This window comes from Juglans microcarpa x Juglans regia, chromosome 3S, assembly GCF_004785595.1.
Source record: "Juglans microcarpa x Juglans regia isolate MS1-56 chromosome 3S, Jm3101_v1.0, whole genome shotgun sequence".
Lineage (NCBI taxonomy): Eukaryota > Viridiplantae > Streptophyta > Magnoliopsida > Fagales > Juglandaceae > Juglans > Juglans microcarpa x Juglans regia.
Window position 1 is genome coordinate 7,837,760 of NC_054599.1, and position 14,243 is coordinate 7,852,002.

Here is a 14,243-nt window from a genome sequence, read left to right on the forward strand (position 1 = left end):
TGCTAGCCGTTTGTTATTAAGTCAATGAATCTAAGGAGAGAGAGAAAGTAATGAGTCTAAGCGATTCAACCCAAAGATACGAAGACAATCACACCCTCAAAGCATGAAGAAAATGAATTACTAAACCCTAGTAGTGAATTACTAAACTGGCGGGAGTCATGGTGGTGAAAGTTAGACTACTTTTTAGGTCTTAGAACTCTCTCTTATAGTGACATTCTCAATATTGCTGGTTTTGTTAATTGCACGAAGACTTCCAATGAGCATCAAAATCAACCCCAAAAACCTTGGCAAGGTTAGCAGCTAAAACAAATTTAACACATTGGAACTGTACTTTCATGAAGAGATTTGAATTCTATGTGACAACCTTCTATTTTCTAAAATGTGTTTACTGGTTTGGTTTTGCATTACTTCTTTTAGACATAAGATGAGGTTGACAAAATTTAGTGATTTATTTCTACCTTCCTAAATAACACTATTTTATATAAAACAGAGTTATGTTAGTCTTTGGAGATATTGTAAAATCATGAATAGAGTATTCCGCTTCTCAACTTTATTAAATGGTTCCGTTGCATTAAGATTTTATCATTCTTTTTCCTCTTAATTGTTCATTCTTGCAAGCAGTAGACTTTTAAGGTTACTCTCACTAGCCAGCTCTCCATGGGAAGCAGGGGACCTACCATGGCCCCTAAAGTTTCAAAAAAGCCTAAATAAATATATAAAAGAAATGCATCAATTGTCTCTTAAGGGTGTGTGTGGATGTTGAAGTAAGTTGAGTTAAGTTGAGTTGTGATGATAAAATATTGTTAGAATATTACTTTTTAATATTATTATTATTTTGAAATTTGAAAAAGTTGAATTGTTTATTATATTTTATATTGAAATTTGAAAAAATTATAATGATGAGTTGAGATGAGTTAAGGTGAGTTTGGTAACCAAACGCACCCTAAAACTTAATTCCAAAATTCACTATGAAGGTGTTTTATACACTACCAAAAAGACTTTACATAGATTTACCTTCTTCATTGAGAAAGAATGCATGTAATTGAAAAAAATGACTTTCTACTCTTGTTTGATTAATTAGCATGTACGTTACATGAATTACATGATAACTTTAACTCAGCAAGTGCTACCATTAAAAAATGAGTGTATAAATGGTGGTTGCTGTTCTGGAGATTGGTAAAGCGAATAATTGGCATCCATTGTTGTTAAATGGCTCTTTTTTTCTATACACATTTAGCTCGATATTTTAGTCATACACAATCAAGCGATTCACTATCTTATGGTAATGAGAATTAGATATACATGAGAGCTTAAGACAACCAAAATACCTAACGTTTCCAAACTATTAAATACATTTTAAAAAATTATTAAGATGCCCCCGTTTTGTTAATCCACCTGTACTATTGTGCTCGTGGTGGCTACACATTTAATGTCTGTATTTAGAGTTTTTCTTAATATGAATATTTTAAAATGAATTTCTATTAGTATCATATATGACTTTTCTACTGAAATGAAATGACTAATACTAATATCAAAATCTAATAGAAATATTAAGGCTCTGTTTGGATACGCAACCTATCTTATTTTATTATTATAATTTTTTCAAACTCTCATATAAAATATAATAAATAATTTATTTTATAAAATTTTAAAATAATAATAATACTAAAAATTATATTATAATAATATTTTATTTAATTTTTAACAAAAACATCTTACCAAATGAGACCAAATGAATTGAATTTTTACTTTGACCATAATGTTTTTGTGCATAGGGCTGGGCCGCTCATGCTGATTGCTGTGCTCGTTGGTGTGCATTTCCGTGACGCCGAGTTAACTCAACAGTCACTTCCTAACCCTTGATCCTTATAACACGCTGCCGCAATGCAGACACGTATACAACTATACATATCCGACACGAGAAAACATCACCACAGTTAAACTCCAGCGGGTCCCACTTCTCGCAGTCGGATGCTGGATCTGTGACGCTTTCCTTGAAGAGATGGAATTCAAAATGAGGGACCTGATCGTAACTTCGTCTTTTATAACTCCAAACGAGTCCTAGTCCACATCATCGATCCGTGTGATCCGGAATAGACGAATCTCTGCCGTCTGACTCTCGGCATTAACTCACACTCCCTGGCCGTCCGATCTCTCAACCCAGGAAGGCGCTCATCATTCTTTCCTTTTCCCCAGTCCCTCGATCCGAACCTCAAGAAACACCCTTTTAAAATCCCAACCCCTTTAACGTCCACTCCACTTGCGTCTTTTCTTCTCACACCAAACCTACAGTCCCATCTTCTCTACTCGCGCGCGCGCTCTCTCTCTCTTCCTCTAGGAAAGCTCCCATGGCAACAGAAGAAATCCATAACCCTCCACTAGCTCAACCTCCTACCCCAGCTGCTTCTCTCCCTCAGTACCCTGAGGTACCATCAATTTCTCTTCCATTTTCTGTAGCTTTTATGTTCTTACTATGCAAACGCTTTTTTCGGGGGGTTTTCTTGTTTGATTTCAGCTAGGTTTTATGAATTTGAGTTACTTTTGTGTTTTCCAGATGATTATGGCTGCCATCGAGGCTTTGAACGACAAGAATGGCTCGGACAAGTCGGCTATATCCAGTTATATTGAGTCGACTTACACGGATCTGCCGGAGGCTCACTCGACCCTGCTCTCGCACCACCTCGACCAGCTGAAACAGAGTGGGAAGCTCGTCCTGGTCCAAAACAACTATATGAAGCCCGACCCTAACGCGCCTCCGAGGCGTGGGCGCGGACGCCCACCGAAGCCCAAGGCGACGGTCCCATCCGGAACCGTGGTCGGAGTCGGGCCGCCCAGACCTCGAGGTCGTCCACCCAAACCGAGAGATCCTTTCGCACCACCGCCGCCGCCCAAAGCGAAGAATGCATCCTCAGGAAGTGGCAGGCCTCGTGGCCGTCCTCCCAAGAAGGCCAAGACGGCTTCGGCTCCGGCTCCGGCTTCGGCTGCTGGTGGGGCGCCTAGAGGGAGAGGAAGGCCGCCGAAGGTGAAGCCGGCTGTGGCACCAGTTGGGTGTTGAGCTAGATCAGAGACATGAGAGAGAGAGAGAGAGAGAGAGAGAGAGAGAGAGACTCTTTTTTATTAGGTGTATTAGTTCTCTGCTAATTGATGTTTTTTAATTTTTAGCTTTATCTTTATGTTTCTCCACTTTTGTTTTTCTTTATTTAATCTCCCTCTCTCTCTGACTTTTGTCGGTTCTTCTCTTTTTTTTTTTTTTTTTTTTAAATTTAAGTGGTTGGGGTTGTAACGTCATAATGTGGACTGTAATTGCATGTAAATTGTGCAGCGGCTGTTTAGGCTTTGTTTAGAATCATGATTCGACCAATTCTGATTACTTTTTCACCGTCTCTATTTCGTGATTGTCTTCTTTCTTATCCAAACTTGTCTTGTATGTTTGTTTTTCAGACATCTTAAATAAAAGGGTAGTTAAAAGTTGAGATGAGGATGGGTAAAAATTTAAAATTAAATTAAATATTATTTTTATTTTATAATTTGAAAATTTTAAATTATTTATTATATTTTATATTAAAATTTATGAAATTTATAATAATAAAATGAGATAATTTAAGAATATTTTTCAATTCAAATAGGGAGAGAATTGGATATAAAACTTTTTAATTCATTTCATTTAAGTATTATAATTTTTTAAAATTTTTATATAAAATATAATAAATAAATTTTTTTTTAATTTTAAAATAATAATAATATTTAAAAATAATATTAATAATATTTTATTTAATTTTTACCTTAAGAAAGAAAATTTTTTATTAGTTATTAGTTATTATTTACTATTTTATATTGTATAAAAAGTATTTATATTTTCAATGAAGTAAGTTATTACTGTAAATATAGAGTGTGAGACTAATCAGTAACTAATATATATTAAATTTCTTATTTTAATTCACTATCCAACCGTATCTTAGCAATTACAGTCCGAATCTGACAAGAGGAAAAATGAAAACAATATTGAAGACTTTTGTAATGGATAAGCTTCTCTCGCGCCCACGGCGATATGTAAAAAAAGTCACTTTAGTTTGTGTTTTCCTAATAAATTATTATATTTTGTATTAAATTGGTACTATTTGGGGATGACAATTAAATTGAATTTTTAATTCGAGGCCAAATGAGGGATAGTGGTAGTCTACTTTTTTGAATTAAGAATGTTTTATCTTTTAACATGTAATTGTTATATAATTTTTAAATTTTCGAAATGTAAACAAATTCATGTTAGAAATAATTTGTACATATCTTAAATAGACAAATCATGCTTAGTTTCTTTGTAAAAAAATAGATTCAATCATGAAAAAGTATAAATTTTTTTTTACTAAGATCTAAATCTTTACAAAAAAATCTATGCGAGACTTATCTATTTAAGATTTATATTTAACATTAATCATGAATCAATATGTTATGTTAATAGATTTACAAATTCTAAGATGTTACATGAATATGCAATTCAAAGAGATGGGAGTTAAATTATTATCCATCAAATATTGTAAAAACAAAAGAGAATAGTTAGAGAGAAGAAGATTGTCATATCTAGAACTAACTTTTTTGAAACTCAATATTACTTATCTCAAACTTTTTATATGTTATTAATGCTCCTCAAGGCTTAATTTATAAAAACTTCAGAGATAAGGAATATAGAAGGGTAATACATGAATCAATTGGCTACATTATTGAATTTATGAATACTAAGATATTTACTACATGAATGAGTGAAAATTTTAAGAAAAAACTAAATGGTCATTTACTAAACAGTTCTACTTTGGAGCGGTCATGACTGGTTTTGCCTTTAGATCAGCAGCCAATAAAGTATTGACACGCCAGCAATATACATTGTAACACAATGAAGATGACTACATCAGAACACCTAAAATACCCTACGTCTTTCCCTTTTCTTTTGCTATCCATTGCTATCTCCCAATGCTGCTCAACCATTCCCACGCCAACAGCCTGACGCCATAACCACAACCATTCTGAAGATTTTCCCTTCCTCAATTCTCATATTATAACTTAGAAGTTGCAGGTAGAGAGAGAGAGAATGGGATGAGAGAGAGAAACAGGGAGAAACTAGAAAATCCATTTGGGCCATTTCCTTTCATTTTCACACATTACACACACTCTCTCTCTCTCTCTCTCTCTCTCTCTCTGATTCACATGGGGAGACCTCTCCATTGTCTATTTTCTAAGCTCCATTACTAAGAAATGTCCTCTCTCTCTCTCTCTCCGAATACGTTTCATTTCTTGTTTGTGATTTTCATAGCTGAAATTTGATGGTTCTAATTGCAGAAGAGTTCCCTGAATTTCTAACTTGTGTTCATTTTTTGTTTCTTTTTTGCAATTCTACCATTTCTTCTCCAAGAGAATGCTTGTTGAGAAAACTAGAGGAAATGCAAGAAAGAAACACAAAAACCATCCAGATTTTATATTATATTTTTTTTGTAAATGAATGATGAAATTCTCCCATGGCAACTTTGCTGAGAAGTTTTGGTGAAGGAAACCGTTTTCGAAATGTTTTTGTTGCCTGTTGTTTGGTTGCGAGAGAGACGACTTAGAACTGAAGGTGATGAAATAATTTCGATGAGGGTAAGAGAGAGACCCTAGTGAGAAACTAAAGGAAGTTTGCTTTAAGAGAAAAAGACGAGAGTTTGCTTTGCTTCGGTGCGTTGCGTCCCATTATTAGTGAAATGAGTGGGCTACGTGGTCGGCGCCTATTGGAGGCTATTTTCATCCCAAAGTTAGACGTACCGGTCAAAAGATTTTCCCTTTACTAAATGCATAATACATTTACAACAAGAATAATGATAGAGTTATTACCCTCCTACCACCTATTTATTACTCTTTCTATATTTGATTTTTTTTTAATTAATGGTTAAGGAATTGACTATTAGTAAAATTATATATATTTTTAATTTTTTCTTAATGATTAAAGATGTTAAAAAAATGACTGGAGTGCCTTCTCTTTCTCTCTAGAGACTGAGTAAGGTTCTAGTATCCTTGCTTGTGCAAGGGTGCAAGTCTCTCCCCATGAGAGTTTTAGAGTGATTTTCTTACGTGAGAATGGTGATGGAGAAGGAGGATTTAACAAAGAGATGGGAGAACCTCAAACTATCTATTAGGGGTGAAAACTGACGGCGTCGGCGCAATTTTTGGGCAAAACCGATGCCGACCGACGTCAGAAAAAATGGGAGAGCCACCGACTGTGACCAGTCGATGGGGAGGAGGAAACCGATCGAGGCGATTCTCTGGCGGTTTGCGGTCAGCATCGGTTCCCTTGGCGGTGATTATCCACTGAGAGAATAATGAGATAGACTTAGAGAGAAAGAGTTATAGAGGAGAGAGAGAGATTGTAGAGTAAATTGGGAGGGAAGAAGAGGCTGGGAAAGAAGAAGAAGGTTGTTTCAGACTTTTTTTTTTCCCTATGTTCATAATAAAACGACGCAATTTCCATTATCTCTTGTAATACTTATAGTTATAAAACGATACCGTTCCACTTAAACTTAAGTGGAATGGCTTTGTTTTGATAAGGGTATATTAAAAAAAAAGTTTTATTATATCGGTCGTTTCAGCGGTCTGGTCCTGCTTTAAATCAGGATTGAATCGCTGAATGTCGGTTTCTTCAAATTGCCACCGCATGCTGATCGATTCTCCACCGGTTCCTGACGTGGCCGTTCGGTTCGCGTCGGTGGCTCAAATATGGAGGTTGGATGGATGGGTGAAGTTTTAGGCTCTTGGGGACCATAGATATCTTATCCAGTTCCAGTTTCTTACTGATAAAGATAGAGTCCTTGGAGGGAGACCGTGGTTTTTTGATAGAAACCTAGTCTCTCTTCAAGAGGTTGATGAAACCATGCCGCTGAGTGGAGTGAAATTTCAGTTTGTGCCTTTTTGGGTCCGGTTACATGGCCTGCCTCTGGCAGCAATGACAGAAGACATTGGTAGGAGTCTTGCTTCTTCGATTGGTCATGTGATACAAGTTGAATCTGATTCGGATGGAATGGCTTGGGGAAAGTGCATGAGGTCAGAGTAGTAATGGACTTGAACAAACCATTGTTACGTGGTAAATGGGTGCAGATGGAGGACCAGAAATATTAGGTCTCTATGAAGTATGAACGATTACAGTCTTTCTATTTTCAATGTGGAATCCTATCTCACAATGCAAAAGGATGTCAAGTGCAGAGGAGTGGTTTTCAGGGTAGTAATGCAACTCCATCGCAATTTAGTCCATGGTTAAGGGCACAACCGATGAACTCAAAGATCTTTGAAACTCGTAGGTATGGTGGTGCTAATGGTGCAAACAACTAGAAGGGGCGGCATTTGCTTCTTGTCGTAGCAACAATGAGACCAAAGATGGAAAGAATGCTAATCAGGAGCAAATCAAGGAATTTCCAATAACTGTTGACAATGACACGATTCAGTTAAAAAGGGACACAGATTGCAATAATTGCAATAATTTCCTTGAGCAAGAGATCTTGACTGCACCAGTTGAGGGAGAAATTTCAGCTAGTGGTATGCAGACAGATATTCCCTTATGTGATCTTAAGGGACATGTAGAAGAAGGGACCAGTTTTCATTTTGGTCTCGGGTCCTTGAACCCATCTATGATTAAGGTTTCTAAACATGACATCCTCTCAGATGTGAATCTCCAAGACAATTTAGACTTTTCTGGTTCTGAGCTACCTAATATAAAAGTAGAAGAGAGAAAGAAAATGAGTGCCACATGAAAGAGAGGGGCAAGGGAGGTAAATCAAGATGACTCTTTGGTTATGGGAACTAAAGCTGTGGTAAGAAGGATAATGTGGGGGGGGGGGGGGGGGGTGATAAGCTTATGGGGTTAAGTTTGAACTTGCTAAGAAAAAGAGGGCTGGAAAAGGACTTGATGTGGATAACATTGACACTGAGTTGGTGGAGGCTGCCTTCAACAATAATGATTGGCCTTAGTTGGAACTGTAAGGGGCTTGGGAACCCCCGTACAGCTTGTGAACTTCACTTCCTAGTGAAGACAAAGTGCCTTAATTTTGTTTTCTTAATGGAAACAAAGTGTGGTAGGAAAATGGTGGAAGAGGTGAGAAATAAAATGGGTTTTGACTCTAGCTTTGTGGTGGACAGTATTGGTTTGAGTGGGGGGATTGCCTTTTTGTGGAATAATAGCATTGACTTGAAGTTCGAGTCATATCCTTAAAATCATATTTCTATTCTCTTTCAGCATGTAGAGTCTAAATAAGAGGTTTTGCTCTCGCGTTTTTATGGTTCTCCTATAACTGCCAAGAGAGTTGATAGCTGGAATCTTCTGAGATTGATGAAACCTAAGGTAGGAAAGGCTTGGTTATGTTTTGGAGACTTCAATGAAATATTGCATCATCATGAGAAGTATGGAGCTGTCATCAGGCTTTACCAGCAAATGGAAGTATTCAGATCTGGTGGAGTTGTGTGGCTTGAGTGATTTAGGGTATAAAAGACCTAAGTTTACTTGGAGCAATAATAGAGAAGGCAGCCACAAAGGAGAGACTTGATCGAGCTTTTGGCAATATGCTATGCACTGATTTGTTTGATAACTACAGTATATGCACTCTTGCAGACCAATCCTCATATCACAGTCCACTTGTGATGTTCTTGAGTGGTGGGTACAGGAGATTGCCTCATGAGGGTAGAAGTAAAGAGAAGCTATTAATGTTTGAAGCAAGTTTGAATTTACATGAGGAATGCAGTAGTCTCATCCAATCTAGTTGGAATGATCACTCCTCTCAGCAAGGTCTGTCCTTGAACCCTGTCCAGAAAAGGCTTAAGAATTGTAGGGCCTCTCTAGTTCAGTGGAACAAGAACTCTCTACGACAACACAAGAAGGAAACTCAGTCCAAGCTTAATCAGTTATCAACAATGCAAAACTTAAGTTATGGTTCCAATATAGCTGCAATCAAGGCTTTTCAAAAGGATATTGACAGGTTACTTGAAGAGGAAAATGTCAAATGGCAACAAAGAGCAAAACAGTCATGTTGAAGGATGCAGATAGGAAGTCTAGTAGGTTTGGGAGGTGAGATAAAAGTTTTGTGTTTTGTTTGAAAATTTAAAATATTATGTTTTAATATTATTATAGTTTTGAGATTTGAAAAAGTTGAATTGTTTATTATATTTTGTAAAGGGATTTGAAAAATGTGTAATGATGAGAATTTTATGTTTTGTCTTGTGTTAATTCCCAAGTTAAAAGATCCCAAAACAATGATGGATTTCATACCCATTTTTTTGTGTAATGTTCTATACAAAATTGTCTCGAAAGTGCTGTCCAATAGACTCAAAATGTTCTTCCTCAAATCATTTCCTCTACACAGAGTACTTTTGTTCTTGGAAGACTGATTCTAGACAATGTGATTGTTGCTTTCGAAACCTTATATCTACTAAAAGTAGAGGACAACAAAACTATATAACTATTAAATTGGATATGAGTAAGGTATATGACAGAGTGAAGTAGGCTATTTTGAGGAAGGCTATGGTGAAAATTGGATTAAATCAGAGGTGGATTAATCTGATCATGAACTGTATGTCGTCTGTTTATTATTCAGTCTTAGTGAATGGGACACTACAAGCAAGCTTTGTTCCAACAAGAGGCATTAGACAGGGGATCCATTTCCCCCTGTCTATTTATTCTTGTTGCTGAGGTGTTGAGTAGTCTACTGAACCATGCTGAAGCAGTCAAAGATATTCATGGTTTTTATATCTGTAGAGGCAAACTTAGCATTAATCATCTTTTCTTTGCAGATGACAATTTACTATTTTGTAGAGCAAATGCAAGATAGTGGGTTACCATCAACAGAATACTGCTGCTATATGAGGATGCTTCAGGTAAGAAACTTAACAAGTCTAAGACTTCTATCTTTTTCAGTGCAAGTACAAAGAAGGCAACTAGGGACTATATACTGAGCATTGCAGGGACTCAAAGTACTTATAGCTATGAAAACTACCTGGGTTTACTTGCTCTAATAGGTAGATCCAGGTTTTCTGCTTTCAAAGGAATCCTGGACATAATTAAAAGCAAAATCAGTAATTGGAAAACAAAGTTCTTATCCCAGGCAGGTAAAGAAATTCTATTGAAAGTTGTGATTCAAGCACTTCCTACCTATTGCATGGGGGTTTTTATATTGCCTAAGTCTTTACTCAGTGAAATGAATAGAATCATGCAGCAGTTTTGGTGGAGCCATATGCAAAATGAAAATAAGGTGCACTGGGTTTCTTGGGGATAGATGGGAAAAGCCAAGGGGGTAGGAGGTTTGGATTTTAGAGACTTTGAGAGTTTTAACTTAGCTTTGTTGGCTAAGCAAGGATGGAGGCTTTTTCATTTCCCTGATTCTTTGGCAACCCATGTTCTTAAATTGAAATATTTTCCTCTTACAGACTTTTTCCAAGCTAAAGTGGGACCTCTCCCATCTTTTATTTGGAGAAGTTTGTGTGATGCCAGGGGCTTGCTTGAGAAGGGATCTAAGTGGAGAGTAGGGAATCACAAGGACATTAAAATCTAGAATTGCAGGTGGTTGCCCAAGCCTTCCAACTATAAGGTTCCTTCTCCTGTACATGTTTTGCATGAAGAGGCTCGGGTTGCTGAGTTGATTACCATGGAGACTAAGCAGTGGAATCGAGATTTGGTTGTTTATGTTCTTGGGACTGAAGTTTCTGACATGGTTTTCAAGATCCCTATCAGTTCTTCGGGTGTAGGGGATAAACTCATATGGATTGGAACTAAGGATGGCATGTTCACTGTGAAAATGGCTTATCATAAACAGATGGAGTTGTTGGAATTGGAAAAGGGGCAATCTTCTCAGGGACCAAAGGAGGCTAAAGATTGGACCTACTACTAGAATTTTCAGATTCCAAATGTAACAAAAGTTTTCTTGTGGAGAGCATGCCTTGAATCGTTACTTACAAAATTGAACTTGTTTAAGAAGAAGACAGTAGATTCTCCACTGTGTCCTATCTATTGTAGGGAGGAGGAATCAATTTGGAGCTGTACCTCTGCCATGGATGTTTGGAGCCAAGGGCCTATTGTGTTTCAAAAAAGAACTAACAGAGCAGCTAGCTTCAAAGAATTGGTTGAAAAATTGCACTCCCTTTCTGATCATAATGTTATGGAGATTTTCTCTGTGATTGCTCGAGGAATATGGTTAAGGAGAAACAAACTGATCTTTGAGGACTCTTTCACTCATCCCACTAAGGTTGCTAAGCAGACTATAAAGTCCTTGAAGAATTCAAGGAGGTACAGTGCACATCTAGGAAAGGTGTCCAGGTGCATCAAGCTGATCTTCCTGATTGGAACCCCCCACCTATAGGTTTCATTAACATTAACTGGGATGCAACCCTAAACATAGCTAAAGATAGGATTGGGATTGGTTTGGTGGCCCAAGACTGTGAGGGTTCTATTGTGGCTTCTAAGAAGTTGGCTCAGTCTGGTTTTATGGATCCTCTGTTAGCTGAAGCACAAGGAGCTTTTCAAGCTACTAGGTGGGCAAGGGGCATGAGGTTTAGTCCTGTGATCTTGGAAGGTCATGCTCAACAAATTGTTAAAGGGCTGAATCAACAGCTTGATCGTTGAGACTGTGTGGGATTGATATTACATGATACTAAAGTTTTGTTATTAGAAATTAACCATTGGAAAGTGGTTTTTGTTAGGAGTGGCAACTGTTTTGCTCACTGCCTAGCTAAGAGTTCTCTTGAGCTAGTTAAGGAAGTGATTGAGTTGGTTGAATTTCCAACTATGTAGTATTCTTTTCCTTTTGGTCTTATTAATAAAATGTTTGAATGTTTCCTCTCAAAAAAAGGATGTTAAAAAAATACTTAAAAGAAAATGATAAAAAAATAAATACATTATAAGTAGTAAATGGGTAATAAAATGGTAGTAACCCTACCACTACGCTTTGGTAAGGAAAAAGAGTGTAATATTTTTGCGTACCTTTTAATGTTTTAGAATTGAGGAATGCTATGCATCATTCACTATTTACTCTCACACCCCACACCTATAGCTTTTTCATAGAGTGTGAGAGTATTTTTCATAGGATGTAGAGCATTTTTCATAAGGTGTGTGGTGGTAAATAGTGCCTGATGAGAATAATTTTTCTTTAGAATTATCTCATTAAAATCTTTAAAAGAAAAACACCTTATGGAAAGAACGTTTGCTAAGAAAAAAGAATACAATCCTGCATAATCATTTGCTCCACCTGAAAGTATGTAAAACTTTAATTATTTATGTTGAAAGATCATAAACTTGATGCATCCTAATATTTAGTATTAATTCTTGAATTTCGTAGTTAGTAATGCTTTAGTGAATAAATTTGTAAAAAATTATCATACTGTATTTGCTTGACACAATATCACCATTTTTCCAAAGTTAATGTGTAGAGAAAAAAAAACTTTAGTAAAATGTTCTTTGTTCCATACTTTCGATATAGTCTCTCTTCATTTGTAATAAAAGCACCTCGTACTTATATAGTATTGTCAGCTATCTTTTATAGTAGATAAATTCATTATTGACTTGATTTATAGATTGCAATCTTTTTTGAGTGACTAGAAGACATTTGTTTGAGAGGTAGGGGTGATACTTGCATGATGCGGGACGGGGTGGATCCCACCCCGCACCATGCGGGGTAAGAGTTTTCAACCCTACCCCGTACCGGAGAGTGGGATCGAAACCGCACGACCCAAATTATAATATAATTTAAATTATAAATTAAAATTTATAAATACAAAAAGAATTTAAATTCATTAGAGCTGTATTTTGTATTGTCTTGACCTCCTAGACCAACCTTTATATAGGAGACCAAAACAATACAATAGTTATACTTAAATAATGTGGGACTTTGGCGTTTTTTATTGCGACTAGGAATAACTGAGAGAGAGCTTTCGACAGGGGGATAAAACTCACCTCATGCTCTAACGAATGCCAGATACGCATTTTTTCTTCTTTTAAGATTATTGCGTTGTGACTTTTTCCTTGAATTGTTCTTGAAGATTTATTGACGATTGTGAAGTTCTTATGGGCATGAATTTGAGTTTGACCTTGTAGGTGATTTCTTTGCCGTAAGAGTTCTCATCTAATTTTGTTTGTAGCAAAGCTTCGCCAAGTTTTGTTGATGCTTTGGATATTTCAATGCATAGTCTTGTTAACTGGATGACAATGACAATCCTAAGTTCATGTTTTTGCATATAAAATGAATTGGGTCTAGCCCATTAGAAATCCATTACCAAGAATAGGGGGGGGGGAATAAGATAAGATAGAGATAAAGACAAAAGTGGTTGACTGACATACAAAAATGTGAAAGTAATATAAGACAAGTATGACTTAGCTATTCTAAAGAAAAAAGAAGCAATACAAACATGGAGATTAGATAACTCTACAAGTATGACTATAATATTTTTTTTTTCTTGGTGCCTAACTTACCTCTATATCACATAATCATTAATCATATATTGTATCATAACTTCTTCATAGGATACTCAAGTGTGTCCCTTAAATAATATTTGGGATGATATAGATGAGTTGAGGTGGTTTATGGATGTATGTGTCATTATGGCTCTAGAAAGATTGCTAGCAAGTCTAGGAATTTATATTGTGAATATATATTGTCATTTGAAGGGACCAAGGTATTGTTATCATGAAAATGTGTCTGTCCCTTGAAACAAAAAGGATATAATTATGGAAGTATTTATTTATTGTGTACACAACAAACTTAGGTGTTGTTGAGTACTCATGGAGATTCCTCACAACTTCTAGAAATTCATTAATAATCCATCATAATTGATATAATCAGGGCATTAATCTAGTTAGGGATGATTTTGGCACAACCTCATGCAATAATATTAAACATGTATCATGTGAAACAAGATATGTAATTGTGAGGGGGGACTAGAAGGGTCAGGAGGCATAAGGCTGTCAGACAGGTCAGGAGGTAATGTGAGTGTAAGGGGGCTGCTAGGCGAAAGGGACGACATGAGGCATGGGGCTGTCAGGGGCATGGTCAGACACACAAGACAGCTTGGCCTTATCACTACAAGGGCGCACGCGAGAAAAGCAATTAGATAAATGGGAGGGGGGTTCCAGATGACTTCAGAGGGATCTTCTTCTTCTTTAGTTCTTCTTCCTCTTCGACTTTTCCTTCAATCTCGAAACAGGGAGCTCCAGCGAAGGGTTTTTCTCCAGTAAATATATTCAAAGCTACTAATGT

The 14,243-nt window shown here is 36.6% G+C and overlaps 2 protein-coding genes across 2 annotated transcripts; both read left to right on the forward strand.

The window, feature by feature from the left end:
- The first annotated feature begins 2,206 nt into the window (after nt 1-2,206).
- Nucleotides 2,207-3,370, forward strand: LOC121258162 (HMG-Y-related protein B-like). Its single transcript, XM_041159549.1, has 2 exons — nt 2,207-2,426; nt 2,555-3,370. Exons 1-2 carry the CDS (start codon nt 2,349-2,351, stop codon nt 3,053-3,055), a joined length of 579 nt encoding a protein of 192 aa, XP_041015483.1. The 5' UTR covers nt 2,207-2,348; the 3' UTR covers nt 3,056-3,370.
- A 7,675-nt stretch (nt 3,371-11,045) lies between these two features.
- Nucleotides 11,046-11,617, forward strand: LOC121258658. Its single transcript, XM_041160204.1, has 2 exons — nt 11,046-11,240; nt 11,282-11,617. The coding sequence occupies exons 1-2, from the start codon at nt 11,046-11,048 to the stop codon at nt 11,615-11,617; spliced, it is 531 nt and encodes a 176-aa protein (XP_041016138.1).
- The last annotated feature ends 2,626 nt before the right edge of the window (nt 11,618-14,243 follow it).